Genomic DNA, 27,863 nt, shown 5'->3' on the forward strand with positions numbered 1-27,863 from the left:
GCCAAGGAAGGGAGGTGCCCTCCTCGCCTCCCAGTTGATTTCCGCGCCCCCACCCTGGCCAAAGCATCCTCGAATTCCGGGTTTCCAAGCCAACCACCCGGCAAGGCCTTCTGCTCGCCTGGAAATGGCTTGGAGTGGCTCCACTTAAAACTTTTACTGGAACCTGCCGGCTCGCCGCCGCCGCCGCCGCTGCTGCTGGGCCCTTCCCCTCGGCAGCTGGGAGTAGGGAAAGCGAGGCGATCAGGAGGACAAAGCCCCTGTAGGAAGAGTCGGGGAATTTCGGACAGGCCTGCTAAGAGTTGAAGCCCGCACCCTCCCGGCGGCCACTCCGTGCAGCAGAGGCACAGACCGCGGGGAGGGAGACGCACTTCTAGGGAGGAGGAAACCAGCGAGTTGCACCATCAGGTCCTTCGCTCTGTGTGAGGAGGGGGGACATGCTCTCTCCCCCCCCGCCCCGATCCTCTACGGGGGGGGTGTCATAGGCTGCAAGAAGGCCCAGCGGGGGGAGCCGCAGCTCACACCTCCCTGCACACCCCAAAGGCACGAAGAGCGCTCCGTTAGGGTCCGGTTTTTAGAAGGGGGTGCAATTGAGGGAGAGGGAAGGCGTGTGGAGGCACCCACGGCGGGGTGAAAGGAGAGGCGGGAGGAGACAACGAAGGGCAGCCTCTCCCACCCAGCGAAATGGACGCAGGCGACAGCTGCTCTGTTAAGGATGCGCCCCCCCACCCGCCCCGAAGGCTCAAGCAGATTTGGGGACAGCTTAATGGGGGAGGGGAAAGTTTAAACATCCAGGATAATGGGGGGAGGGGTGCATGCATTTAGGGGAGGGTGGTGGATGGGTGCAGTGGCTACCGAAGGGGGGCCCGTGAAGTGATGAGATATTTTGAGGGGGGCGATATAGCTCTCACCTGTGCAAAGAGAAGGGGGGGAAGATCTCGGTCAATGGAGGGGCTCTGCTCCCCTAGCCCTCCAAGCAGCACTAGCAGCAGCCATTCATTGTCAGCCTAGGCAGGCTCAGCAGAGAGCCGAGCTACTGGATGCAAGAGCACCAGCCTGCCCGCCCGTGTAATGCAATGCGATGCATAGCCATGCCAGGCCTCTATCTCTGTACTCCCACAGGCCTGGCTAGCTGAGCTCCGAGCTAGCTGCTACCTCCTTTTCCCCCGCCCACTGTGCCTCTTGGAAGTGGGAAATGTTTGCTTCTGAACTTGCCAGCCTGCCTGACTTTGTTCTCTGAGCTGGAAACAACTTTGCTGCTTTCTGGGGAGGGCGGGAGAAGAGAAGATCGGTGCAGAGCCCAGGGAACTAAATCTCCCAGTCGGACGACACACAATTAAAAACTCCGTCTGAAGAATGTTTAAAAGAAAGGGCGTCTAGATGGCGAAAAGATTCTTCCTAATGTGTGTCTTAAATTGCTTACGTTTCACAAAGTTTTGGAGCCCTCCTCCCCACTCCCCCAACTAAAAAAATAAAAGGGAGCCCTCTTCCCTGATTTGTCCAGAATTAATTCTCAACCCGAGTTGATATAGCAGGGTGAGTCACGCAGACGTTTCCGATAAATCCTAGGGCAAGTAATTCAGCTTCTTGTGGCTGAAGTCGGGCTTTTAGAACTCCTCACCCACATACAAGTGTTGCATTTAGTCAGAATAGTTGAATTGCATAGTCAGAGCAAGTGCTCAAAAGGCACTTACCGAACGTGATCACGTTTGCGCTCTAGACTAAGGGAATAAAGTGTTCGGACTGCTTAAGTTTAACGCTCAACATTTGTAGAAAAGCAAATGACTGGAGGGCGGGGATTTAGTATTCCTCACTGAAATCTTCCAAATAACAGAAGGGGAAAATACCGTCCGTCAAATACCAGGCTCAGAATATTTGTGATTCAGGATTTAGCACTTAAGATGGACCTTCTGGTCTTCCTTTTACCCTGAACTCCCAGGTCTACATATGCATTTCCCCATCTATCAAATTACATTTTGGCCACATTCAGTTCCCTGATATTGGGAGGTTAGCATCTCAACCCTGAATCTATTTTCTTGGAAGTGAGCCCTATTCATTTGTAGTGTTTACATCCAAGTAAAGGACATAGGACTGGGATAGGTGCTAGATAAGTGTTGCTTAAATAAGACCAGAAACAGGCTGCAGTACAATGCTGCAAAAGTTAAGCACTTTTCATGCTGATTTATTTCAAAAGGACAATTCACTTCTAACTTCATAATTCTTCTAATGAATTATACGAGGCTTAAAAGTGCTTAATTGTGGTTGAATCCTGTACTTTGTTTATACCATAAACATTATTTTGGAAGGATTAAACTAGGAAATTGATAGAATATTCTACCAAGGTGGAAAGGCAGTATAACTTCTCATCTTCTTCACCTCTTTATAGTGTATATTTTCAAAATATGAATTATAGTTAGAAGCTGTCCATGTCAGTGCAGTTGTGTTCTCTTTAAAATTAAGCGTTAGGCAGTTAATAGAGCTTCTCCTTGAGCTACAAGGGTTGGTTTTTTTAACCTGTTCTCATTCCCAGCTGAAAACAAGTCTTACATTTAACTACATTTGTTTCACATTTATGCCTTGTTATGATTTTCTTTCCCTTTCTCCCCCTGCCTCTCAGTGTAGACTGTAAGCTTCTGGGGGGCAAGGACTAGTCTTTTGCTGATGTTGCTTTGTAAAGCACCATAAACACTGATAGTACTATGTAAATAATGTTGATGTGCTACCATAAAGGTTCAAAAGGGAGCATGTCTGCAGAGGATTATGAGATAAAGACACTACATAAACTGCTTCCCCATATGGGTTTTATACTGCTGCCTGAATTGCTTATTTTGTGTATCCCAGGCCTGAAGCCAGAAATGACTGGGGATAGGGGGCTCAGGCTACATTTCAAGGGCTACTAAGTCAATGAGAGTTAGTGGGATGCTGTGACTAAAGTTACCAACTGACCAGAAAAGGTGGCCTGGCCTGCTCCTGTGTGTAACAGTAGCTTGCTCTGCAGAAATTAATAGGTGATGCCTTCATGGTGTGAAAATTAACATATATTAATGTCTATGGAGCAAAAGTCTGTTAGGTAGAAGATCAGGAACTCAGCTGGAAATTAGCAGCTGAATATGGAAAATCCAGATTAAAATTCCCCTTTGGCTATAAAGTTCACAAGGTATCTTTGTGCAAGTCATTGTATCTCAGTATAGCCTGCCTTATATTATTGCTGTAGGGCTAAAACAGTGCTCCAAGCTCCTTGCGGGGAAGAACAGGATACAGATGTAACAAATAAATAGCTCAATGTGGATGATCACATGCAAAAGAAGACAGGGCTCTTGAACTTTTAAAAATTGTTATGCAAGTGTCCCCCAACCCCCCTGAACCCAGCTAAAAATGTTTTGTACCTGCTAAAGTTTCCTATGCCCTATACTGTTAAGAAGTACAGGATCATGTCTTCTTTGCATTTGCTCACCCTAGTAAAACAGGAGACATCTAAATACAATTAGGTTAACTTTATTATTTATATTAATATAGTTGACATTAAATTTAGTACTTAAGTGCATTTAATATTGTAAAAATTAAATAATGTCAATAATAGGAACTGTCAGGTCTGACACTTCTACTTTGCCTACTCTGACTACTGTGCTGTATCAGACCAAAGACCTGCACTGTGAGTACCAATGGTCAGTCAGAGGTCTCTGAAAACTTACAAAGATATAGGATTGCTTAGATCATCAAGGGAGTTTCATTGCTAAGTGAGTATTTGAACTCAGGTCTCCTCAGTCTAGGTCCATCACACTGGACTGTCCCTTCATGAGCAAGTGGAATTAAATGCAGGAATTGAAGCAGGTGAAGTTTTTGATCATTTTATCTCAGTTTTAGGAAAAGTCTCACTTGCTTAATTTCTTAATGTCAGGCTGCAATTAAAAGATTAAAGAGGACAAAAACAAACAAACAAAAAGATGGCAGTTATAGAGATGCAGAGGAAAATAGGGTCCTGTACCTTTCACAATTGCATAAATCATGACAAAGGGCACTTGTCAGCATTCCTTCTTTTTATAGCTCTTACAGATACAATTATATTAAAAAAATACAGTTACTTTAGGATGGTGGGGGAAGTCCCACTGAAAAGAGTAGTACTTACTTCTGAGTAAGCAGGCATAAATTCAGGTTGTACAGGTGTCCTCCTTTGCAACTGGATAGAGATATTATGCTGTCTTAAAAACATGACTACTGTAAGATAGAAGGTTGCTCACACTGGATTATGAATGTTCTCAGGTGATAGTAGCATACATCTGGGTTCCCTCTCTCAGCCCCAATTATCTACTTTACTCAACACTGTTGTATGAAGTGCTTGTTTTCTTCAATGTAATGTTTCAGCTCTCAAAAGTTAGCTAGAAGATATAAAGAGTAGAAAGTGGATAGCTTTACTAAACTAATTTAAGGATTTTAGACTTTTGACTTTAGCAGAGCTCTTGCCACTGAAGACTATTCCAAAATGTTCAAGAGTGTTGAGATACATGTAGACAACTCATACTACACCAAATTATTTTGGTGTAGGCAGACTTTGGGGTTACACTGAACACTTTCATCTGAGCCTATGTGCTTTTATTCAAAAGCAAGTCCCACCAAGTTCACCTGTGTTTATTCTCAAGAAAGAGTGTTTAGGATTGAAGGCTTTATTTGGCAAAGTTGAAAAGGAACTTGTTTTATTCTTCCTAGTGAGTAATTCTGTGCAACACCTGCTAGTAAGTGCACTCCCAAGGAAAAAATGTTTAAAATATGCACAATAGTAATGATAAACAACTAGTAGGTGAAGTCCGTTGTTGACCAGGCAAAGTCATTTTGCATGAATTACACTTATAGGGAAGTTCAAGAAATTAAATATATGTAATAGAATTTTTTTATTAACGTGCTTGCAAAAGGGAAGTAAAATAACAGTTTGAAATTTGTAGGATTTAAACTTCAAACATTATTGATTTTATGCAATAATTACCATATATGGTAAATTTGAATCATAGTAAATTTGAACCTGAGAAAGAGTTACTTCTTTGGGGCATAATGTCGTTTGGGAATTATTATTGAGTGTTAAAAATATGTTGAGAACAATTACACTTAAAATCTGTTGATTATATATTCAGAATTTATTCTAAAAATAAAATAAAGATTTAAACCTATCCTCCCTTCATATCCCAATGCAAAAAGTAGTGCATTCAAGCTAATTTCACAGCCAGGATTGTGTATGCAAAATTTGGTATCTGTAGGTCATCGGGAAGGAAGTATGATTTTATTTCGCACAAACTCTTTCCAAATTTATAATAGATCAGTATTAATCACGATTTATTGTAGTTGTTTCATAGGAACAAAACGATAAGCTGTGCTAAGCATACTTATCCGGATTCAGAAACTATTCCCGTTGAAATGGACGACAGTTGTTCCCCAGCAGATGAGCTTAAAGAAAAACTCCAGATTTTCTGTTTGCGTTTGAGACATTGCCTTGAGTCTTTTTGACTCTATAGGCTTTCCATCCATTGCTATATTTTTATTGGAGGCAGAGAATCACCTGATCATTTCCCAGCCACTTTCAATATGGTGTTGTCGTTGTAGATTGTGCCGAGAAGCGTGGAATTTAGTGTTGGTGGTTTACGCTGTTTTGGGGTAGGAATTCTCTGGGTCAAGGGGGTGGACCAAGCTGGGGAGGCCGATCTCTCTGCGTATGTTCTGTAGGTTGTTTCCTGCTTTTTGCCTTGGTTCCTGGGGATTGTTTCACAATTTAGCGCCCGAATCATCTGCCCATGGTGTATGAATAAAGTATATAATTCTCTCAATCCTGTTCTTGTCATTCCATCTTCGTACTGATTTGGCTTTGTTTCGGATTCCTCAGAATATAATATGGGTAAACGGAATATGATACATCTGGGTCCCACCCCCATCCCCCCCAATATTGTTGAAAGCTTCCAGTCCTAAACACACACACACAGCTACAGCAAGGATTGCTGAGTAAGAAGCACAGCTATGGTTGGCTGCAACCTGCAGGCTGTTGCAGTTTCTCAGTTAAATATGGAGAAAAGATCATCAATACACTCTGATTTAGGGCATAGCCTCTTCATGTTAAATAACATTTAATTTATTTTTGTTTAGATAAAATCAAGCATCTCTTTACAATGGCTCTTTAGTGAATAAGCCACGTCTGAGAGATGGGGAGCTGTCTCTTAGTATATTCTAATAGCAAGTATTAGGAATTCTTTAAATACCACTTAGGAAATGTTTTATGGCTCTGAAATCACCAGAAAAGAAAGGCTGAATACATGAGGTGTGGTGTTCTGTAAAATGTTAAAAGATTTTACATTTAAAATCCTGTAAATAGTTCTTATAGATAAAATCAGTGGAGGATTTTGCTACAGTTTGTTCCGCTTAGACTGCCTGCCTGCCTCCCTGCCTTCATTGCTTGCTGCCCATATCTTCCAAAGTGACTAACTGCCAGTGATGTATGCCCCTTTGCAAGTTGTCACTCATGCAAAGAAAACAGAGTGCCACTATGTACATGTCTGGAGATTCAGGATGTATTAATAGAAATAGATTTTCTTATATTTTCAGAACATAGTTGGGAAGAAGCCTGAGCTGATGCCAAACAAGCCTCTTCTGGGGATCTGGTTTCTGGGACACACCTTCTTGCCACACAAAAGTGCAACAACTCATCAGCTTTGGAAGACCTGGAACATTTTGCCCTCTATTGATCTTCAAGTCAGAAAACTTGTTTTTGTCAAAGGCATGGAGGGTGTTCAAGCACAAGACATGGAAACGGAGGGCTCTAATCTGGAGCAAAGTGTGACTCAGTCACCTGCAGTAGACACCAGTAGTGGCCCTGGGCCAGTAAAAAATGGTGAGACTCTTATAACGGAAGGGAAGGCAAATATAATTTTTCCAAGTGCCAACGAAGTGTTCTACAATCCTGTCCAGGAGTTCAACAGAGACCTGACGTAAGTGGGAATGAAGGGAGACTTCAGAAGCTGTTTTCCATTGAACTTTGCAAAAGATGGACTGTTGAAATCTGTTTATGTATTGTAACAAAGGTTGTCCCTCAGATTTTGGGAGAAAGAAGGTGGAGGTTGGAGTCACTGTATTAAAGTTAGTTTTGTGCTAGCATTATGGTGAGCAAGAGATCACCAGTAAATATTTCAAGGGTATTAATCCCCTTCCAATTATTCTTTTGGTGGCAAAGGGGGCCTGCCCAATTCAAACCCCCTCCCTCCTTGGAATTCAAACCTTTCTGAGGGATTCAAACCTTTCTGAGGAAGATGTGGCTGAACTCTTTCACTGTTAAAGGATCATGGGGAGTTGGGGGGAGGAGTAGGATTCCGAGGAGTCGTGTCAGAGGGCTTGAATCCTCTCTGCTCAACTCTCTTCTTCCTTCAGAAACACTTTCAGTGAGAAAGAGGCAACCTGTTTTTGCTAGTAACAAGTATAGACTCTCAACCAAATATTGCAGTATTTCCCTGGTGTGCATGTGCTACCTGAGCATGGTGACAAAACAAAAGTTAGCAACAAAGACAGGAGTCCCTACTGTAACTTCATATGCAAATTCTATTTTTTGTGGGGTGGGGGATGGACACTGGTGCTCTACCCCAGCTTCTTTTCATCATGTTTTGACTGTTTTGAGGGGTTTCTTAAAATTGAGAAACTTTCTGCAATTCTTGTTCAAGCCCTCCTTGCTGCCCTCCTCCTTACCACTGAGTTCTATTGGCTCCGCCCACCTGATTGGCTATTAAGTGCCCTCTGAGTCTGGTGTTTTTGTTGTTGTTGCCCCCTTAGGGGTTTTCCGCTAGGTGTTTGTGAAACTGACATACCTGTAGGTTATCTTGAGTCTGCCGGTACCTCCTCTCACCTGCGGATGCTACTGTCATAAGCATGATAAAATTTCCGATTCTTTCAGAAATAGATATAGGATTCTGTTCTCTGGCAGCCCCAAGAAACACCAGGGGAAATCTGCACCATGTCTAGGGGAGTTTCCCTTCATCATCAGAAGGATCTTTTTGGAAGAAGGCATTGTATTCCAAGGACATATGTGCAGAGCATGTGCTTCCCAGTTTCTCTTCCCGCCTCCACTGGGATCTTTTTGGTGGTGAAGATGTGCTGAGCCACCGCTTGCTGTTAAAAGAGTTGTAGTGGGGGAGGTGGCCAATAGGTGTAAGTCCTGGTGCTTGATGCCCCCTTCCCTTGGGTTCCTTTCGGTTGTGAAAGTATGGTCCATGTTAGCTAACAAAAGGAGTTCAACACATTTTCTTTGGATTCAGGAGCCAGCCCAAAAATGTAGGAGCCAGATTTTAGGGTTTGATGTCTGATTTAAACAGGCATCTCTCCCTTCTCCATAGTTCATAGATTTTCATTCATTCATAATTTTGTATGCCCATTAGTCCTTTATGTCTCTATAAGTTTTGTGTGCATGCTGGGGTGGTGTTCAGCCAGTGAGTAATACCCTCTGCTCCATGGAGGGTGCATGGTGGTGATGGAGGATTTCCTGCTTTGCTTGCTCCCTCCTCCTCCTCCTGGTCACATCTGTCCATTGCCTAATTGAGCCAGGTGATGGGCAGACACAATCACAAGGAGGAGGCCACAGACAAGACGGGGGCGGGTTGCTCCCTCGTCCTCCTGGCCATGTTTGTTCATCACCTTCCTGAGCCAGGCAATGGATGGACATGGCCAGGAGGAGGATGAAAGCTGACCCTCCTCATCATTGCATCCATCCATCACCTGGCTCAGACAGGAAGTGGGAGCAAGAAAAGTGAGGGCAGGTTGCTCTGTCCTTCTCCTGGTTGTATCCATCCATTGTCTTTCTGAGCCAGGTGATGAACAGATGTGCTCCGGAGGGGAGAGCAACCCGCCTTGCATGCCACTACCTCTTCATCATTGCATCTATCCATTGCCTGGCTCAAGCAGATGATGGACAGATGTGAGGAGGAGGGAGCAACCTGCCCCACCTTGCTTGCTGCTTCTTGCTCATGTCCATCCATCACCTGGCTCAGGAGCCGCACAATTTCCAGGCACCATGGGGACCTGGGATTTGTTGAGCCCTGTTTTATCAAGCTGTTCCAAGGAAGTGTTGGGCAAGAGGAGATTTTCATACATTTGTGTGATTTGTTAACTCTGCAAGGCTACTCTCTGTCGGTATAACAAGCCTATCACTGCAGATAACCATGCAGTAGTATAATCCAATTTTATGGTTATCTGCAGGTAGTATAAGCTGAACAGAAAGGGGAGGAAAGATAAGTACGTGCTAATTTAGTCATTATGTTGTGTGAATAGATTATTTTGTGTCCAATCTACTTCACTTATAGGACTCTTGGTAAGATGCAAATATTATTGTAGAGCATCTCTTGCAGGATTAGGCTTTGAGATTACTGGGTGGGTATCTGGAGGAAATGGTGGCATAAACATATCCTTATGAGAGATGTCTGATACCACTTGTGTGCTTGCTATAATGTGTTACTACCCATCTTAACTGGTGTGAGCTGATACTAAGCAAAGGGATTATTTGCTTATTATTTTTTAAAATTATTTTTTCTATGTAAACCACTGAGAATGCTTTTTGTTGAAAAGCAGTATGTAAATAATAGTAACTGACTTGGGTTGACTTCTTCCTGTCTAAAATGGACATTTGCTCTGTTTCAAGACATGGGAAAAAGTGGGAGGATGCTACAAGAAGTCTTGTAACATACTATGGAGCATTTTGGTTCCTTGGAGATGCAGGATAAGAACATTGTTCTAATCTGAATAGTAATACACTCAGAGTTTTTCCCCTCCCCCACCTCCAGGTGTGCAGTCATTACGGAATTTGCTCGGTTAAAGCTTTCGTCAAAAGGAATTCAGAGTGAGTGACAATGTTTTTCATCTTGTTCTGTGTAAGGTCCATCAGGGAAAACCACTGACATGCAAGAGGCACAATCACTGCTACTGCTAATATCTAGTTAAGTCTTTAAGGGGTGCTGATGTTCCTTTCTTCCAACGTTGCCATCCACTAATAGGCAAATTATTCTTGAACTAGGAGATACCTCCCACTTCATCCCAGTACCAGTCTTTTTCCTGTTTCTGTAGAGAAGAGTTACAGGAAGGGATGTGCTGATCCTCCAGTCTTCCTTTTGCTTCCCCCTGCCCAACCTTTCATGTTGTATGATTTGTGGAATTCTGGCTAGGGATGTTGTTCCAATTGCTAGAAACAGCTCTGCTTTGTCCATCTGCTGATGTCTGCCTATTAAGATCATTGGGAGAGATCTGGCTGCAGATGCCACTGGCTTGGTTGGTGGTGAATCAAAACCAGGCCTTTTCTAGGGTTGCTCCAGGAATTTGGAATGTGCTTCCTAACAAAATTAGAGCCTCCTCTTCTCTGGATGTTTTAAAGAAAGATTTGAAAGCATACCTGTTTAATCAGGCTTTTAATTTATAGTTTTAAAGCTTTAAGTTTTAGAGTTTTAATCTATATTTTAAATGGTTTTAATTCTGTTAACATTTTAGTTGTTGTGTATTTTAGATTATGAACCACCCAGAGACTTGAGTTTGGGGAGGTATAGAAATGTGCTAAATAAATAAAGATGTGAGCAATCCAGATACCACTTCAAAGATTTGAGTACAACTCCTAGTGTAGCATGTCTAGATCTCTTTTCAGTGACTCTCATTCCTCATTTTTCTCTAGACAAGATCTTGTTTTGTACAGCAATGAGCAGCTGTAATCTAAGCTAACAGAGTAGCTATGGAAGATTAATGGAAGACAGAACTCTAGCTTTTTGGACACAGTGTAGCTCTTTGATCACCCTGCTAGCTCTTCTTCAGCTTACTGAAGAATGTGTGAGACATTTTTCAATAGTAGTTGGATAAAATGGAAATACAGCAGAAGATGTTAAAACCAGCTATGCTGTAAAAAGTAGAATTGTTATTTAAAGAGCCCCAAAAGGGTGTATATTGACTCTGTCTGCACTGCTCAGCTTAATTTTGAATACTGGGCAATTTTACATTTGTGCAAATGATATAAAAGCTGGGTACCAACAGTGACCGATTTCTCTGTTTGGGTAAGCTTCCAGGCATGGGCTTCATCAGTCTCAGTTGTTCCATCTTTTCCCAGTTGCAGTCCCTGGGGAGAAAAATGCCTCTCAAGTGATTGTGGATCTTTCAAAAGGAGAAAAAGAGGAAGAATTGGAAGAGTCACCCACTGGAGATCAGCCAGAAGAGAGGGAGAATAAAGTTGCAGCTGTGGGGGAAGTGTGCCAGGTATTGTACCCTTCTGTGTCTCTTTTGGGGTTTGGATGGTTCTCTGGATACCCCATAGGATGACAGGTTGCTCCATTATTGTCCTGATTTATTATTTCAAATGTAGTAATCGCTTGTTACCCTTCCCCTCCCTTTTTTTCACACGCCACACACTTTTGTCTCTTCCAGTATCCAAATCTAGATTGTATATTCAGAAGAAGAGGGATGGATAGAGAGATAGAAAGATTATGTTACTCTGAAAACTACCTTGTATGTTGATGAAATTATATAAATAACATTATTCATTATGCTACAGACATAGGGCTTATTGCACTGTTGTTGTTTTTAAGTTAATACCCCTGTGTTTAAACATCTCTCGTCTTGTAACTGGTCGCCAAATACCAATCTAGATAAAATCCTCTTGCTCTACTCTTCCAAAGTGCTTGAGTCTGGGATTTAGCAGGTCTTCTCAAGAAAGGAGTCTGAGACCTGGGGAACAGTTGCTGATGTGAATGCAGACTAAAGCATTCATAAAACCAATTCAACATTTGAACATCTGCTGCAAAAGTTATTTTGTGTTGACTTTAACATGCGAACTAGTCCCAAGACTGTGAGACATGGAAATGCTCTGACTCATGAAAACTGTTGCTCTTCTAGTTTGTGCCTCCAATGAAGGCTTCTTGACACTGGAACAGCCTGGAACTGCCGGGTCTTAGCCTCGTGGGGTCCCCCCACATTCTTTGAGCTTGGCTACTGGGTTGTGATTTAGCAGGGCATTTGTGGAACTCCCAGGGCCTCCTTCCATCTCTTTCCCTGTCTTCCTTTTCCTTTGTCTCTGCAGGATGGACTCCGAGTACTGGAGGCCTTGGCTGCTTCAGGACTACGCTCCATCAGGTTTGCCAAGGAGGTGCCTGGACTTTACAGTGTGGTGGCTAATGACTTCTCTTCCAAGGCTGTTGAGCTCATAACCCAGAACATTCAGCTCAATGACACAGGGCACCTGGTGACTCCAAGCTTGTCAGATGCCCGGTAGGTTGAGATCTTTCATAAGAGCTTGAGTGCTGGATTTCTTCCTCCTCTTAATCCTGGCAATTGACAACAGTAGGTCTCTGTCAAGCAGCTTAGAAGAAGAACAAGAAGAAAAGAGGCATGTTAGACTTCTCCTAAGAGCAGCATGATACTTGCAGCAGTTGCCTGACCTGAGCTCCTGCTTGTTAGGAAATGATAAGCTAAAAGCCATTAGCAAGTCTTTGGTGGAATGAGTTTTGAGTCTTGGTCTAGTTCGAAGCCATGAAAAAGCCCATTGGTGAGAGAGGCTGCTGGTTCTGTTCATAACAACATCGGCCGACATGACATGCAGCCCTCTGTAGACAAGAGGCCCAAAGGGGCTGCTGGACAACTTAATAGGCAGCCTTGACAGTGTGCCAATGGGGCTGCTGCAGAGAGACTTTATGCCACTTTTGGGCAGCAGCACAGTGCTCCTCGGTACCCAATAGCAGGGAATACTGAACTGTTGCCTAGAAGTGGGTTAAGTCATTCTGCAGCAGCCCCATCACCACACAGTCAGGGCAGCCTTTTAAGTTGCCCAGCAGTCTCAGCAGGTCCCTACGGTTGATGGAGGGCTGCCAGTCATGTCAGCCTTAATTTTCTTTTTTTCTTTTTTGGTTCTGTTCATAATTTATGCTACCACACAGTTGTGCTGGTAGGCATCCTTGTTCTGTAGCATCGAAAGAGGTTCTTCAATAAGGTAGGAGGATCTTAAATCTTTCACGGAGTGTGTCTGGCAGGGAGAAGGATAATAGATAAAGCTTCTCTCAGTCATCTAGTTTTCTGTATGGAGGGACTGATTTTTGTACGGAGAAACAGTCAGTCATGTGAACCTTCACCTGTGAAGTGCTACAGCCCAGGCACAAACCTATTGCTTCAGGAAGAACTATTTTTATTATTTATTTATCACACTTCTGTACCTCCCAAAACTCATGTCTCTGGGTGGTTTACAACAAACAAACTAGGCCACTGTTTCCTATTCTCTGTCAAGGAGTTTGGTGCTTCTGAGCCTGGCTCTCTCCCTCACACAGGATGCTGATGTACCAGCACAAGGCAGCCAAAGAACAATTTGATGTCATTGACCTGGACCCATACGGCAGCCCTTCTGTGTTTCTGGATGCTGCGGTTCAAGCTGTGAGTGAAGGAGGTGAGGTGGTAGCTTACTTCTGCTATAGGTTTTGCTATCAATGATGAAAAATTGTGTGCTTTGAAAATGGGGACTCTGTAGAGTCTTCCCTAGCTGTGGCAAACGATATTTATTCGATTTCTATACTGCCCTTCCAAAAATGGCTCAGGGCAGTTTACACAGAGAAATAACAAACAAATAAGATGGATCCCTGTCCCCAAAGGGCTCACAATCTAAAAAGAAACGTAAGATAGACACAAGCAACAGTCACTGGAGGTACTGTGCTAGGGGTGGATAGGGCCAGTTACTCTCCCCCTGCTAGATAAAGAGAATCACCACGTTAAAAGGTGCCTCTTTGCCAAGTTACCTTTATGGCTAGATAGCTTTCCAGAGCTCTCTAAAGATGGGAGTGCTCCTGTAAGGTGAATCTTCTAGTTGAGTCCAAGTTCTCCTTTGGCATCTGAATTTGGCATATTCTTTTCCTGCCTCATGAGGCAGAAGGAAGTTTTCATTTCCTTTGCACTGGAAGGAACTGAAGCCAGCAAATGCACTGATTTGGCTGCTAGGCTTTGGGGCAGAGCAGGGGTCTGAGCAGCATGTCCCTTTTACCCTCTAGTGTTGCTGGATGTTTCCTTGTGGGTGCTTGCAGGGAATGTTGTGTCGTATTTTCTGCAACTTCACTTTGGGAATCCTATTGCAGGCCTGCTGTGTGTCACATGCACCGACATGGCTGTCATGGCTGGAAACACTGGAGAGACCTGCTACAGCAAATATGGGGCCATGTCTATCAAGGCCAAGTTCTGCCATGAGATGGTGAGTGGAATGAGACATGGGGAATCTAGACATGCAGGTGTATGATCCTGTTGCCCTTTGTGTCCATCTTCAAGCTCATCTTTTGCTCTGCTCAATAAGAAAAGTGTACTTCCAAGTTGGTGGCTCCGCAAGATTGGGTAATAATAATATAACTAGCAGCTCCTTGCCCATATCCCAGCATAAATAAGGTTCTAGTTTCACTCTCTTGCTCCTCACTTTCCTTTGCCTTCCTATATTGAGGTACATCCACCCAGCAAAAGCTTTTGAAGAAAATGGGGAAAAGACCCTCAAGAAAATGAACCATGGCAATATATTGAAGTATCACGCTGTGTGAACAATATTTCCCAGCTGCTGAAAGAGAAGATCTCGTGGGTTATACTTCCCTGTTGCTCCAGAGGCAGGACTCTGCAAATTAACTTAGGAAGCTTAAATACTCCTGGGAAGGAGAACCCTGCCCAGTTCTGATAGATCTGCGCCTGCTCTAGAAGCAGCCTTTTTTCCTCTCCCCACCCCAAAGCCTTCTCTTCCCACTTTATAGCGATTCCTTTTTAATTTTTTATTCTACCAGCTTCTCTCTCCCTCTCCTGATAACTGTTTTGTTGTTTTTGTAAAGCCCTTTGTTCTTCTCAGTATTCCTCTCTGTCTTGCTCCTTATTACCTCTTCCCTGGAGTCAGCAGCTAGGATGCAGAGTGGTCCTGGGATCCAGCACATCTTTGTTCCTAGGGGCAACCAAAAGCATGCCAGTTTTTCTCCACGGAGGGTCCCCCAGCAGTGTGCTGAGTGCCACGAGGCCCTCATTGTTACTCTCAAGGACGTGGCGTGGCTCCCACTGCAAGTGCCAGAGATCCCTCTCCCAGTGGCACCCTTGCTCCCGGCTCTTTCTAGGCCTTCAAGGCCAGCCCTGGAATTGTCAGCAGAGGCGAATTAGGCTGCAGAGGCTGCAACAACCAGGCCCAAAAAAAGCACCAAAGCAGAGCAAGCCATTATGGACTCAGTATGTTTTGCAGCCAAGTCCACCGCTTCCAGTGTAGTGGCAAGGCGAACCCTATGGTTGAAACATTGGCAAGTAGATGCCACTTCTTGCTTCAACTTGGCAGTTGTCCTTTACATAGTTTCCAAGCTGTTCGGTGATGAGGCATTAAATGGCCCTCTCATCTGAACCAAGGATAAGAGAAAAGCCCTTCCTACAACACCCAGGGACTTCCGCAGGCAGAATAAACAGCCCTTTCAGTCCTTTCGTCCCTTCAGGGCTCCCTTCAGACCCAGGGAAAGGGACAACAGAACACAACATCTCTTTAGGAACAGGTTTAGACGGAACGACAAACCTTCCAGACAATCATGTCAGCCCTTCACAGGACAAATTAATACAACTAGACAGCACTCCTGACTCATGGCCACTCTTGGTGGCGGGTCACTTTTCGCAGCTCTTTCATGCTTGGGAACTCTCCACCAGCAACATGTGGGTCCTTCAGCATAGGTTCAGAACAGAATACACCACTTTACCCCCAAACAGGTTTTTGCCAACCCCACATTCACGCTCGCATGCCAAGCATTCAGGCCTCCTACGGGCCATTCAGCATCTGGAAAATATAGGGGCGGTAAAGCTTGTGCCTCTTCAACAGTGGGGCAAAAGGTTTTACGCCATTCTGTTCACCGTGCCAAAAAAGGATGGCACTTTCAGAGCAGTCCTGGATCTCAAATTTCTCAACAAATTCGTCAGACACAAAAAAACTCAAGATGGAGACTCTGAGATCAATTGTGGAATCCCTCCACCACCTGGGTCGCCTCACCTCCTTAAATCTGACAGAGGCCTATCTTCACATTCCAGTTCATCTAGACGGCTGGCCATTCTTCCGATTCAAATATGCAGGCAGGCAGGCACTACCAATACAAAACCTTACCTCTTGGTCTAACCTCAACACCCAGGGTGTTCACAGAGGTCATGCCACCACTCATGACACACCTAAGGCTCCAGGGTGTCAGAATCTTTGCCTGTCTAGATGGCCTGCTCCTCACGGCACCAGATCTATTTATTTATTCAAAATATTTATAGCCCACCCCTCCATTACACTCCTGCTTGGGGAGGTTTACAACATTAATAAAATAGATACAATATAAAATAAGGCTAATAAAGTTAAGCAAGTTAAAAGACCAGGCTAAAACCACATTTAAAATTACAATTTTAAGAAAAAGTTTCAAATTAAAAGTTATTAATAAAAAGCTAAAAACTGAGAACTATAAAAACTAAAGAACCTACCAGATATAAGCAGCAGGAATAACATTTAAAATGCCTTTTAAAAAAGATGTGTGTTTAATTGTCTTAAAAACACGAAGAGAGGGAAAGCTCATGGCGAAAACTCTCCGGGGAGGGCGTTCCAAAGCCGCAGGGCCATCACCAAAAGGGCCCTGTCTCTAGGCCCTGCCAACCAGATCTCTGTTAGTGGTGGGGCCATGAGCAGGGCCTGAGATGCCAAGCAGAGGGCCCTGGCAGTTTCTGCCTTCAGCCAAGTCAGACCTAAACCTTTCCCTCCAAGTTTTGTCTACCGACGGGTTCCTAATAAATCAGCCAAAGAGCCAACTTTCTCCCTCTCGGAGACTACATCATCTGGGGGTAATAATATTATTAGTAATAATAATAACAGACACCACCCTGGGCGGGTTACTCCTACAGTTAAAGACAAAAATGGCACAATATAGGTTATCTTTTAGATAGTAATACAGATAACAAAAAGTTGAGAACAAATGAACATGTTCAATTTATATAATCTCAGCTTTTTGTTATTTGTATTACTATCTAAAGGATCACCTATATTGTGCCATTTTTGTCTTTAACTGTTGTATGTGTATTCATATGCCTCCAGCCTTTGGCTCAGGAGAAATGGTCCCCACAGGAAAGGTACCACAGCATCAGTTGTTGGGGGCTGAGGGCCATCCACCTTGCCTTGATGGCTTTTCAACACTTACTGTACACAGTTTCCCGACATGGAATCTTCACATGGTACTCTGGGTGCTACAGGGCCCTCCCTTCGAACCCATTCGCTTGATCCCACTCTGCCTTCTGTCCTATAAACTGGCATTCCTCATAGCTGTTACCTCTGCCAGAAGGGTGTAAGAGCTTCAACCTCTTTTGGTAAATAAGCACGCATGCATAATTTCACTGGACTCAATTAGACTGATCCCCGATCCACCATTTGTCCCTAAGATGCCGTCTGTATTTCACAGATCCCAGGACATTACCTTGCCCTCTTTTTGCCCTAACCCTTCACAACCATTGGAGTGGGCATGGTGCAAGCTAGATGTCCAACGATGCTTAAAGGTCTATATCCAATGTACTGAGCCATGCCAGACTTCAGATACTGTATTTGTGTCATATCTCCCCGCTTCCATGGGCCAGAAGGTCTCAAAATCTACTATAGCCACATGGATCAAAGCCTGCATTTTGCTGGCATACCTTTGCCCCTGCATCTCTTGGCTCACTTGACCAGGGCGGCAGCAGCAGCAATGGCAGCCTTTTCTACAAACGCTCCTTTGTCAGAGAGATGTAAAGCAGCAACGTGGTCATCCCCACCTACCTTTACAAGACATTACACTCAATGCTCCACCCAAGCTGCATTCGGTAGAAGAGTGCTACAGCGGGTACTCCCTCAGCCATAGTCCCGGACGCTTCCCAACCAGGCTCATCAGCTGTGGCATGTCCCAGGAGATGTCCTCTTTCAGCAGCAGGGAAAGAAGCACTGGTTACTTACTGTGCAGACGTCTTCCTGATGCTGGATATGAGGACATCTCGGCCCACCTCCTTGGGCTGTCTGGGTCTACTGTAGAGACTGCCTTTTTTTCTCTATTTACCATTCCTTAAAATTGTTCTCTAAGTTGATGTTCTCTGTTATCTCGACCTGGGGTTATCCTTCCGAGGGCTATTTAAGCTATTTGCATAGTCCTGCCTCTGGAGCAATGGGGAAGTATTAACTCACGAGATATCCTCCTACCCAGCAGCAGGAAGAAGCCTTCACTGTAAGTAACTAATGCTCCTATCTCGACTCACAGGTTCCATGCATCACACAAGACACAAGCGTGTCGTGTTGCTACCCAACGACACAAATGGCTCACGGCAACTTCTCTCCTCCCTCAGGCCCTGCGGATTATCCTGCATAGCCTAGATCTGCGTGCCAACTGCTACCAGCGCTACATTGTCCCACTCCTGTCTGTCAGTGCTGATTTCTACATCCGTGTGTTTGTGCAGGTCTTTACTGGTCAGGCCAAGGTCAAAGCTTCTGCCAGGTGAGCTGTGTTGTTGCTTTGCTATAGTCCTTGCTGTGCTTGCCCTTGGGCAAAATGTGAACAGGGAGCTCAGCTGTAGCAGCTGCCTGCAAGGCCACAGGGTCAACCTGCAGCAGCCTTACAACTGGGTGTCCCTGCCGCTTTGTAGTCAGACCTGTTGGGTAGTAACTCTCCCTTTCTCTCTGCAGCAAACAAGCCTTTGTCTATAATTGTGTGGGTTGTGGCTCATTTCACATCCAGAGACTTGGCAAGATGGCTAACAATGGAAAAAAGTAAGAGAGTTGGGGATTTTAATGGAACAATTCTGTGACGGTTCCCTCGGTCTCACTATCTGCAGTTGGGTGGCTGGATACCAGGAACAATTGCGTAGCCAAATGTTCCTCTGCTGAGCAGGACAGGAAATTTGTATCCTGGGTAGCTCTGTTACTCAAGGAACTTCTCTTGTTTGTATGTCTCTCTGTTGTGTGGGGAGGTGTCACAACTCTTCTCAGCTCTTTTGCCTTCTCAAATGGGCTGCTGCCTAGGCTACCTGGTGATTCCAAGCTTGTCAGATGCCTGGTGGGTAGAGATATTTTCCATAGCGGCCTGAATGCCGGATTATTTCCTCTTAAGTCCTGGCAGTTGAGCTGTGTAACAGTAGGTCCCTGTCAAAAAGAGAGACAGGCTAGACTCCTCCCAGAGCGTGATGAGAGGCTGCACGTTTTGAATGAGCTTCCCAGTGGCATGTTTTGCCATGAAAAGAGGCTCTTGAACATGTTAGGAGGAGCTGGAATCTCCCGCTGTTGATTGGGAGAAGGATCACAGCTCAGTCTTCTCTCTAGCATCTAGTCATACAGCTGGAGCTTGTAAGAATCAGAAAGAGATGTGGAAGTGTTACTTCTGTCAGGTAACAGAGAGTGTGTTAGTAATTGGAGCCAACCCCCATGAACTACTTCAAACACTTTTTACCTGATAGCATGGCTATTTGGCCCACCAGCATAATAAGTGGCCAGTTCTTCTCCCTAGTGAAGGCGGTACTTGGTTCTGTAGCAGGTTGAGGCGTTTGTCTGGCAAGTGATGACTCTTGCCTAAAAGCTGGTAAACTGAGGCTATGTACTGCCAAACAGGAAGGGATCTTTGGGCAGTGAGGGTCAAAGACAGTAATAGAGGAGGTTCTGTGTGTCCACTTCCTGTCTTGTAGTGTGCTATGCAACACACACTGTCTTCAGTTACCCCTGAAGATGTGCAGACTGGCAATCAGTCTTTAGTCTGATGGAAGCTTAAACAAATGATGCTTCATAACACAGATTTAACCAGCTAACACAGACAGGAGGAGGCAAAAGCATGAATGAATGCCATCCAGCCTGACGATGCTCTAGATACTGTGTTTGTTACCTCTAACCAAACAGCTTGAACTACAAGGCTGCCTGTGGCCCCCCCGTGGGCCCATCCTGTGACCATTGCCACCAGCGCCACCAGGTGAGACTCATTTGCCTTTGGCCCTCCTAATGTGCTCCTGGCCAGGAGATCCCAAACCCACCCTGGCTTCTGCTGCTCCTCTTCCTCCTGCAGCTGGGTGGCCCCATGTGGGCGGAGCCTCTTCATGACGTGGGTTTTGTTCAGCGGGTCTTGTCAGCAGTTGCGAGCAACCCAGGACGCTTTCGAACAAGTCAGCGGATTCAGGGCATCCTGAGCATGGCGACGGAGGTGAGGCTGACGACTGTGCAGGAGATGATGGCTGTTGGGCAGGATCAATCCCCTGTTCAGTCTCCCCAGGCAAATGGCCACAGCTTCTTGCCAAAGATAAAGAAACATTTTTCTCGTAAAATACAAGTAGATCACATCTAAAAAGTGTGACAGTGATTCTTCTGCAAAAGGTTATTTTTATGGTTTTTTGACTCAAGGCAACCTGTGAATGAGGACTATGCAGCTGTTTGTTTTGCCAAAGGAGAATGGACCCCTATTAAAAAAGGGATGTCTGTGTTCACCCTCTCTTAAAGGGCTTTTCAGTCTGTATTTGAAGCTTATGAGGGATTCTTCAGTGAGGAGGTCAGCCATAGTGAAAAGGCTTCCCTGAAAAATGGCTTGCTTTCTATTACTAACCCTCCTCTGCAATCCACAGCACACACGCACACACACTGTTCTGAGTTATAAGAGAAGTGGGATATAAATGTTTAAAATAAATAATAGTGTTGGTGGCTTTGTTTGGGGGCACACTCTCAATTTGCATGGAGCAAAGATAAAGCCCAGCAGGCCTTGCCAATGCCATCCTAGAGTATATCCTAGAATTCTTTGCAACATGCTGAGGTTCTGAAGCAAATTAGTTGATGGGAAAAGGGCTCTCTGAAGGTAGAAAGTTTCAAAACCACAGTTAATTGGGCCTTAGCAAAGGAAGACCCTGTAAGGTAAAGGAATGCTGTACCACCTCTTCCAGGATTAGGGAAAATATCCTGTTTAACTTGAATCTATTTCCCTTTGTGTGGTAGGAACTCAGTGATGTCCCTCTCTATTACACACTCGATAATCTCAGTAAAACCATTCGCTGCAATAGTCCTTCTCTGCTACAGTTCAGGTAAGATTGAGGCCTGCACTGCAAGAGTCTGTTCTTGTCCTCAAGTAAAAATGTATGGAGAGGCATTGTGGTATGTGTTGCGCTGGACAAGGGCTCCCCTGAGTCACTGTCAGAGTTAGGTTTCGAAATCCTTTATAATTCCCCCCCCCCCCCCCGTTTGTTTAGCTGGCTCACAGTGTAGCCAGCAATTTCGTAATGCTTTGGTTCTGCTGTGGGACTCCGTGTTTTCCTGTAGAGTGCCTTGTTATTCTCTGGGTCTCTTTGGGCTTGTACAATATGTCTGCTAGCTGGAACTCTGTTTCATGATGCAGGAGGGTATAGACCCTGTTTCCTGAACTACTACTACTATTTATTGCTTTTCAACAAAAACTTCTCAAAGCAGTTTACACAGAATAATAATAAAAATAACTCTATGTAACCGATAGGCTGTCCAAGATAGGGTGTCCCTGTCTTGGCAGGAAAGGCATGCCTGGTGTAGTTCCCCTCCCAGCTTCAAGACCCAATTGCTTCCAGGCTGGGTTGTGACACCTTGAGATTCCTCTCGAATACCTGCCAGATGTGGAAAGAGCAGCCTTTTCACAGCCCCAGAATGGTTGAGAGCAAGGGGATGGAATCCAGTGTTTGGTAGCAAGTAGTGGCAGATGTTTATGGAGGTACATGGAATAATCTGGATCTGACCAAACTGGAATCTAGTCTTCTAATGATGCTGTACCAAGTGTTAGTAGCCAGAGTTGTGTCTCCATGACTCTGACACATAGCCCTGACTCAAAGGCAAGAAGCCCCTTTTTACTGTGACTTATGCTAGAGCTTTTCCTTCTGGCAGCTGGGGGTAAGGGATCTCGGTGCAAGTCCTCTCTGGATTTCCTTTCCAGATCAGCTCTCCTCCATGCTGGTTACCGGGTGTCACTGTCCCACGCCTGCAAGAACACCATCAAGACAGATGCACCACCATCTGTGCTTTGGGACATCATGCGCTGCTGGGTGAGCAAGGTCTTTCTTCTGCACACAAGAGCCTTTTTGTGTGTGGATCTTTCATTATGGGCACCTCCAGGGTATAAGTGTGGAGGGAGGGTATTGCAGTCTTCAGACTTCCTACTTGGGGAAACCTGTGGCATTGGCACTCCTGTCCTTTGTGTGCATTGACATGCACGTTTACATTATGGCCTTCTGTCTCATGGCTGTGATGGCTGGCATCTTCTCTACTTTACTTTTTCAGAGGGAGATGCCCACCTTGTACCCCCACCCCTCTCTATGTACAATTTGCTGTCTTTGCCTAGTCTGATTAAGAGCTAATGAGAGACGGCCTCAGACGTTGGTAGATGGCTAGTTTCCAGCCATCCCTCACCTGAAGCTGAGTTTCGTATCCTCCTTCCCAATTCACCTTTTGGTTCAAGTTATTTTAGATTAAATATCTGCTCCTTCTTGCCCCCCCCCCCAGGAGAAACTCAACCCTGTGAAGAGAGAGCGACTCTCGGAGAGCAGTCCGGCTGCGCGCATCCTCTCTGTGGAACCTAAGTAGGTACTAGGGAGACAACAAGCCTGGGTCTTCCATAGGCAAGTGTGGACCATTGGACCATGTAGACAGTGGCTTATGGGCAAGAAATGGAAGCTCACAAGGACACAGATCTATAGGGAGCTGTTTGCAAAGAGGAGAGCTGGAATGTTAACATAGCACAATTAGCATGCACTCGACTGTTTTATCTGGAAGCGGCCCTGACCAAGAGAAACCAGTGAGTGCTTATTCCACACTGTGATAAGCAGCACCCATTAAAAAGGTTCTCTTGGGGTTGACTCTGAGAGGGAAACTCTTCCCACCCTCCTCACTGACTTTCTAACCTCCACAGGCTACAAGCATCTTTCACTGTCCGGGCCGATGCCAATCCCAGCTCACGAAAGCAGGGCCTCAGACGGTTCCAGTTGAATCCTGAGCCTAATTGGGGGCCAAGAGCAAGAGCCAAAGCTGGGTAAGGTTGATGGGGAGTCGGGGTGCTAGGAAGCAAACAAGAATACCTGGATTTTATTCTCTGCTCTGGGATGGAAAATGAATGTAGGGGGGTTAGAAGGAAGGTGGGACTTCCTTCTTCCCTTCCGCTATGTAAAAGTGGTGCCAGAATGTGTTTGGCTGTAAATTAAGGGGGGTTTGCAAGTTTGTAATGCTAGTACTGTGAAAAGGAGTGACCTGGTTGGTGGCATTATGCCTTCCAGTGCTGGCTTGTCCCCTTTTTTTCCCTTCATGGGGAGAGAGTAAGGAGGCTTATATGACAGTCCAAGGTGACTCAATCACTTTGGGCTGTGACCCCAGCTCTGACCCTTGACCCAGGTTGCTTTCTCATGCCTTTCTTGATAAATTGTGTTCATGATTTCCTGGCTTAAGGGAAAGATAACCTGGCCCGTTTCAGTGTTAAAGCTGATGGGCGTCTTCCATCTCCTGTGGGATTAACATCCTTGCTGGCTGTTGGTGGTTATTTGTGACTAGTTGTGATGGTGGCACCAAAACTGAGCAGCAGCCTGCCCAGTTCTAGACTGACCGGTCTGCTGGGGAAGGGGTGGGATCTCTTCCTCTTTGCAGGAGAAGAGCAAGTCACACCAGAACAAGAGGAAGGAGTGTGTGGAAGAGAGTGATGGAAGCCACCTGAAGAATTTCGCCTGCAAACGGTTCCGGCAAGTGAGTAACCAGAGCTCCTGTGCTGTTGCCTGGAAGTGGTGGAGGAGGAGAGCGTTGGAGAGGCCTGTAAGGCCAAACCAGGTAGCCCATGGTGGGTGGGGTGGAGTCTGACAGCACCAGTCAGGGAATAACACTGCTTAGAGTCTGATGGAAAAGGGTGATGTGCTCTGCCCCATTTGGATTTCACACTTTTTAGTGCCTGTCAGTTAGAAAACTTCTCAGCCCACCCGAGATCTGCAAAACCTGCTCTTTGTGCCCAGCCCAGTAGTTGTCTCAAGGGCAGGCGACATGTTATGCCACAGAATGTGTAACAAAACTCTGACGAAGCAGTTGCCTGGATGACCAGTTTACAAAGCACCTGTGGGAGAGGCTGCTTTGAAGCAGAGGGGGGCAATGAGTGCTTAACCCCTCCCTCCTTCAGTTGCTTGTACTCCCACGAGTTTTATGGTCTCATGGGTCTGGGAGCTGCAGGAGTAAAAGTAGTTGGGGCTGCAAAGCTTCAGAGGGGACGGGCTGTTAGGGGAGGGTTTATCCCCTTGTGCAGGCACTCTGCAGTGTTGAAGCAGACATCAGGGTTTCATTGCATTTTGCTTGTATATAAACTATAGCATACTTCTCACCAGGCCTGCACCTTATCTTCTACCAAGCCAAACAGCACCTGCCAGCTATCTGTTAAGGGCTGCTGGGTGCTTTACAACTGCCTCATTTTTTACAGTCCTGGATAGGCAGTGATACATGGGTGATATCTCAAGCCCAAGATACACCAGCTACTCTAAAACTAACAGGTCTGCTTTAACTTTTACCCTTCACATAAAACAGCCCAGAATGACAAGTGGTGATGCGGATGGTCCTTGGGACGTTTATATAAAGTCAAGCTAGGGACTTTTGAGGAGATGAGGAATCTTGAGGAGGTAGCAAGGAACTCCCCGATCCAACCCCAGGCTCTCTGGCTGCCTTGGGCTAAGGGTTTGTGTTGGCTGATCTGGACTGAGTGCAAAACTTTTATGCCTGTCATGATGTGATTGTCATTTTCTCACTCAGGGCAGCTGTTCACTTGGAGACAAATGCCGCTACTCCCATGAGCTGGAAAAAGAGACAGAGCAAAGTGATAACAGCAGCACTGTGAAGAAACAGCCCTGAACATCTGCTTTGGGTTTTTTTATTTTTGCAGCAACAGAAAACCTCTTTTTTAAAATGACTGTCCATTATAATGTGCCTGCCATTAAATGATGGTGTCACCTCTTTATGGTGCTTGATTCATATTTGGTAATCTCCCAGTTCACACACTAGTTCCATGTGGTTCATCCTTCCAGCCCAGTTAAGAACACAGGAAGCTGCTGTATACTGAGTCAGACCATTGGTTTAGCTCACTCAATATTGTTTACACAGACTGGCAGTGGTGTCTCCAAGGTTGCAGGCAGGGATCTCTCTCAGCCCTATCTTGGAGAAGCCAGGGAGGGAACTTGGAACTCTTCCCAGAGCAGCAAGATCCCCTAAGGGGAAGATCTTGCAGTGCTCACACTTCTAGTCTCCCATTCATATGCAAGCATGGCAGACCCTGCTTAGCTAAGGGGACACGTCATGCTTGCTACCACAAAACCAGCTCTTTTCCTTGTTAACAAAAATGATCTTCAAATGCTGCAACAGAAAGAGGGGCTCTTCCCTTGCTATTGTAAGCTCATCCTAATGCATGACTGCACCAGCAACTCTTGCTCTTGTCCTTCCAACCTAGAGGAACAGGTGGTTTGCCAGCAGGGCTGGCCCAATTGTAGCACCACATATTTTCCCCTATGATCCTGATGAGGTCTAGCTCCCTTTTGAAACAGACCCTCTTCTCCCTTGTGCTTCCTGCAAGGATCAGATCAGCCCCAAAGAGTTGGTCAGATGGCAGCATTGGGCCATCTTGCCCCCACCCCAATAATCCACCTCCTGAGGTGAGAGCCTGAGCACACCTCCTGAAAGGACTGCCCCGGTTTGCCAGGGGCAGTCCTGATAAAGCTGCTCCTTCCCCTTAAGTACCTTCAGTTTGACGTCACAGGCTTCTTGCAAGACAGCCTGATCTTTTTCTCCCTTTCTCTTCTTTGGGTAGTGCTGGCTGAAAGGAAGTTGTTTTTCTGGTGATCTTACAAACTGACTTTGGCATCCTTTTTTTAGATATGTTATGTAATAACACTGAGGTGCTGAGAGTAGACATTCTGGGGATCCTAGAGGTATGAAGAACCCTGTATCTTTACCCTAAAACTAAGGAATTATCTTCTGCACTATTTAAGCCCCATTCAGCAAGTAACTTCCCTTCTCACTTGCAAATGGGTAACCCTAATGCTAGGTTATGGCACCCTGTTTTCAAGCTGGTTTGGGGGTGGGATGAGAGGACAGAGTGGTCTCTGAAGGGGATGTTGCTGCCATCAGCCAAATAACTCAAGAGTTCGCTTCAACAGCAGAATTTGGGAAGTTCGCTCCAGTCCAACAGCACAGTACACCATGTCAGCCAATCTTTTTCTTCACCTTTACTTACCTTACTCCTTCCCAAAATGTAGATCCATTTTATTGGCAGGTTGTTTGTTTTTTGATCTCCACAACAAAGTTACTTGAGTCAAGTGATTTTTGAACATGGTCAGAGATGGGTCTGATTCAGTCTTACACTTGGGAGTCTCTCTGCCTATGAATTGAAACTGACATGGCTCTAACTTGAAAAGGATAATGTTGAGAGATGTTAATATGAAATGGATCTGCCCTAGTGAGCTGAATTGGGCTGGTTTGATAAGGAAACTGAAGCTTATTTTCCAGGCACCTGCGTCTTCCATATTGGGGCTTGCTCTTCTGCTGTTTTGATATTTACAGCTTTATTTAGGGAAGACCATCGCTGAATTCCACACAGGAGAAAGTCAGGACAAGAATGTACCCTGGACATTAGCCTAATCAGGAGAAGTATAATGGTTTTCTTGATTGCAGTGTACATTTAAGTGGTTTACTGAAAAGTTAGTTATTGCACTTGCAGTACTCCAAGTAATCCAACATTTCCACAGTAACTTCTCACTCATATTACAGGAGGACCTTTTGCAGAGATCCCTTTCCCATTCTCCAAAAGAAAAATCACATCACAAGAACAGGGTACTTCTTTAAGTAGCCTGAGCAAATCTCTCTCATAAGACACAGGAATGTTTGGCACAGAGAAGAGGTGCATCCCTCATCTTAAAGTCCCTGAGGAGAGCCCCAGTGTGCTTCCATTTCTTGAGGCAATTTCAAACTCCCTTTGGACAGAATAAAGGATCGGATGCGGATCCCTTGGCTCAGATCACTCTCTCAGGCCATGGTATGTGCTGAATGCGGGCGAGGAAAGTTCGGATTTCCATAGGTTGTAGCGTGATGTGTTCCGGGTCAAGCTTGGGGCTGGACTGCCGTTTTGCTGGTCCTGTGGATAGAAGGAGTCTGAGGAGTAGTGATATTGGACCACAGGCCCCCTCACAATAAGGCTCAGAGTGGCAGGGAAGCAAGGGCTTAACCATCTGTTATGGTACAGTGGATGAGTCATGGCAGTTTACACCCAGAATGTTGTGTCTAGTCCCCCACCCCCTATTTTGGGAGCATCAGGCTCCAGGTTTGAGTGGTAAATTATACTTCAGATGCAGACAGTGCCATGTTAAATCACTGACATCACCAGTTAACAGCACCCAGGGTGAAGCAGGAGCTTTGCTCAAGACTTTGAAGAGCTACTGCCACTCAGAGTAAAAAATAGTGGGCTGCCAGACCACTGGGCATTCTCAGTTGCTGGGGTCCAGGGCATCCCGAAAGGTTGTACCCTTCATGGGCTCCTGGGCAGGGCTATGTAAATTGGTTTAAAGAACAGAAGCCTCTAGTGCAGGCATCCTCAAACTGCAGCCCTCCAGATGTTGTTGAACTACAACTTCCAGCATACCCAGCCACAAAAAATTGTGTCTAGGGATGCTGGGAGTTGTAGTTCAGCAACATGTGGAGGGCAGCAGTTTGGGGATGCCTGCTCTAGTGCCTGAGGGGGATAACCCCACCCCCAGTTCTTTCAGTCCTGCATTGCTCCAGGCAGACCTATTCTCTCTCTCCTCAGAAATTTCTCTCATATACTTTTATCTAATGCATATGCCAGGTAAGAGATTAAATGTATATGTGCTTATATGCCAATGCCAGAAGC

At 45.3% G+C, this 27,863-nt stretch overlaps 3 protein-coding genes across 17 annotated transcripts in view; 1 reads left to right on the forward strand and 2 right to left on the reverse strand.

The window, feature by feature from the left end:
* The window catches only part of NACC1 (nucleus accumbens associated 1), a 55,424-nt gene extending 49,504 nt beyond the window's left edge, over window positions 1-5,920 (reverse strand). For 2 of the 5 annotated variants that reach the window (XM_053289062.1, XM_053289061.1), the window contains exon 1: window positions 4,124-4,431. In XM_053289062.1, the coding sequence (XP_053145037.1) occupies window positions 4,124-4,207 (84 nt within the window). In that variant the 5' untranslated portion in view covers window positions 4,208-4,431. Of the gene's footprint in view, window positions 1-908; window positions 1,466-4,123; window positions 4,432-5,369 lie in introns of those variants that run through there. The other 3 variants (XM_053289065.1, XM_053289064.1, XM_053289063.1) reach the window with 3 other exon arrangements.
* Window positions 1-24,942, forward strand: TRMT1 (tRNA methyltransferase 1). 8 transcript variants are annotated; one of them, XM_053289057.1, is made up of 17 exons: window positions 1-419; window positions 6,577-6,959; window positions 9,792-9,847; window positions 11,093-11,238; window positions 12,059-12,246; window positions 13,296-13,411; window positions 14,091-14,203; window positions 18,334-18,482; window positions 18,671-18,754; window positions 19,871-19,940; window positions 20,034-20,168; window positions 20,948-21,033; window positions 21,906-22,014; window positions 22,472-22,548; window positions 22,878-22,997; window positions 23,578-23,698; window positions 24,740-24,942. In XM_053289057.1, the coding sequence occupies exons 2-17, from the start codon at window positions 6,604-6,606 to the stop codon at window positions 24,836-24,838; spliced, it is 2,025 nt and encodes a 674-aa protein (XP_053145032.1). In that variant the 5' UTR covers window positions 1-419; window positions 6,577-6,603; the 3' UTR covers window positions 24,839-24,942. The 8 variants fall into 8 exon arrangements, with proteins under 8 accessions (XP_053145032.1, XP_053145034.1, XP_053145033.1 ...); XM_053289059.1 differs by having other exon boundaries at window positions 417-540; XM_053289058.1 differs by lacking the exon at window positions 1-419 and adding an exon at window positions 1,509-1,533.
* Window positions 24,842-27,863, reverse strand: part of MAN2B1 (mannosidase alpha class 2B member 1) — a 35,766-nt gene continuing 32,744 nt past the window's right edge. For all 4 annotated transcript variants that reach the window (XM_053289050.1, XM_053289052.1, XM_053289049.1 and 1 more), the window contains one exon: window positions 24,842-27,110. In XM_053289050.1, coding sequence (XP_053145025.1) covers window positions 26,989-27,110 — 122 coding nt within the window. In that variant the 3' untranslated portion in view covers window positions 24,842-26,988. The remainder of the gene's footprint in view (window positions 27,111-27,863) is intronic.

This window comes from Hemicordylus capensis, chromosome 2, assembly GCF_027244095.1.
Source record: "Hemicordylus capensis ecotype Gifberg chromosome 2, rHemCap1.1.pri, whole genome shotgun sequence".
In the NCBI taxonomy this organism is placed as follows: domain Eukaryota; kingdom Metazoa; phylum Chordata; class Lepidosauria; order Squamata; family Cordylidae; genus Hemicordylus; species Hemicordylus capensis.

Excerpts from the sequence above, each read along its gene's own strand:
- TRMT1 (XM_053289053.1), top strand. Across the intron at positions 18,755-19,870 it reads ATGGCTAACAATGGAAAAAA|CTTGAACTACAAGGCTGCCT; the intron begins GTAAGAGAGTTG and ends CTAACCAAACAG. Across the intron at positions 20,169-20,947 it reads TCCTGAGCATGGCGACGGAG|GAACTCAGTGATGTCCCTCT; the intron begins GTGAGGCTGACG and ends TTTGTGTGGTAG.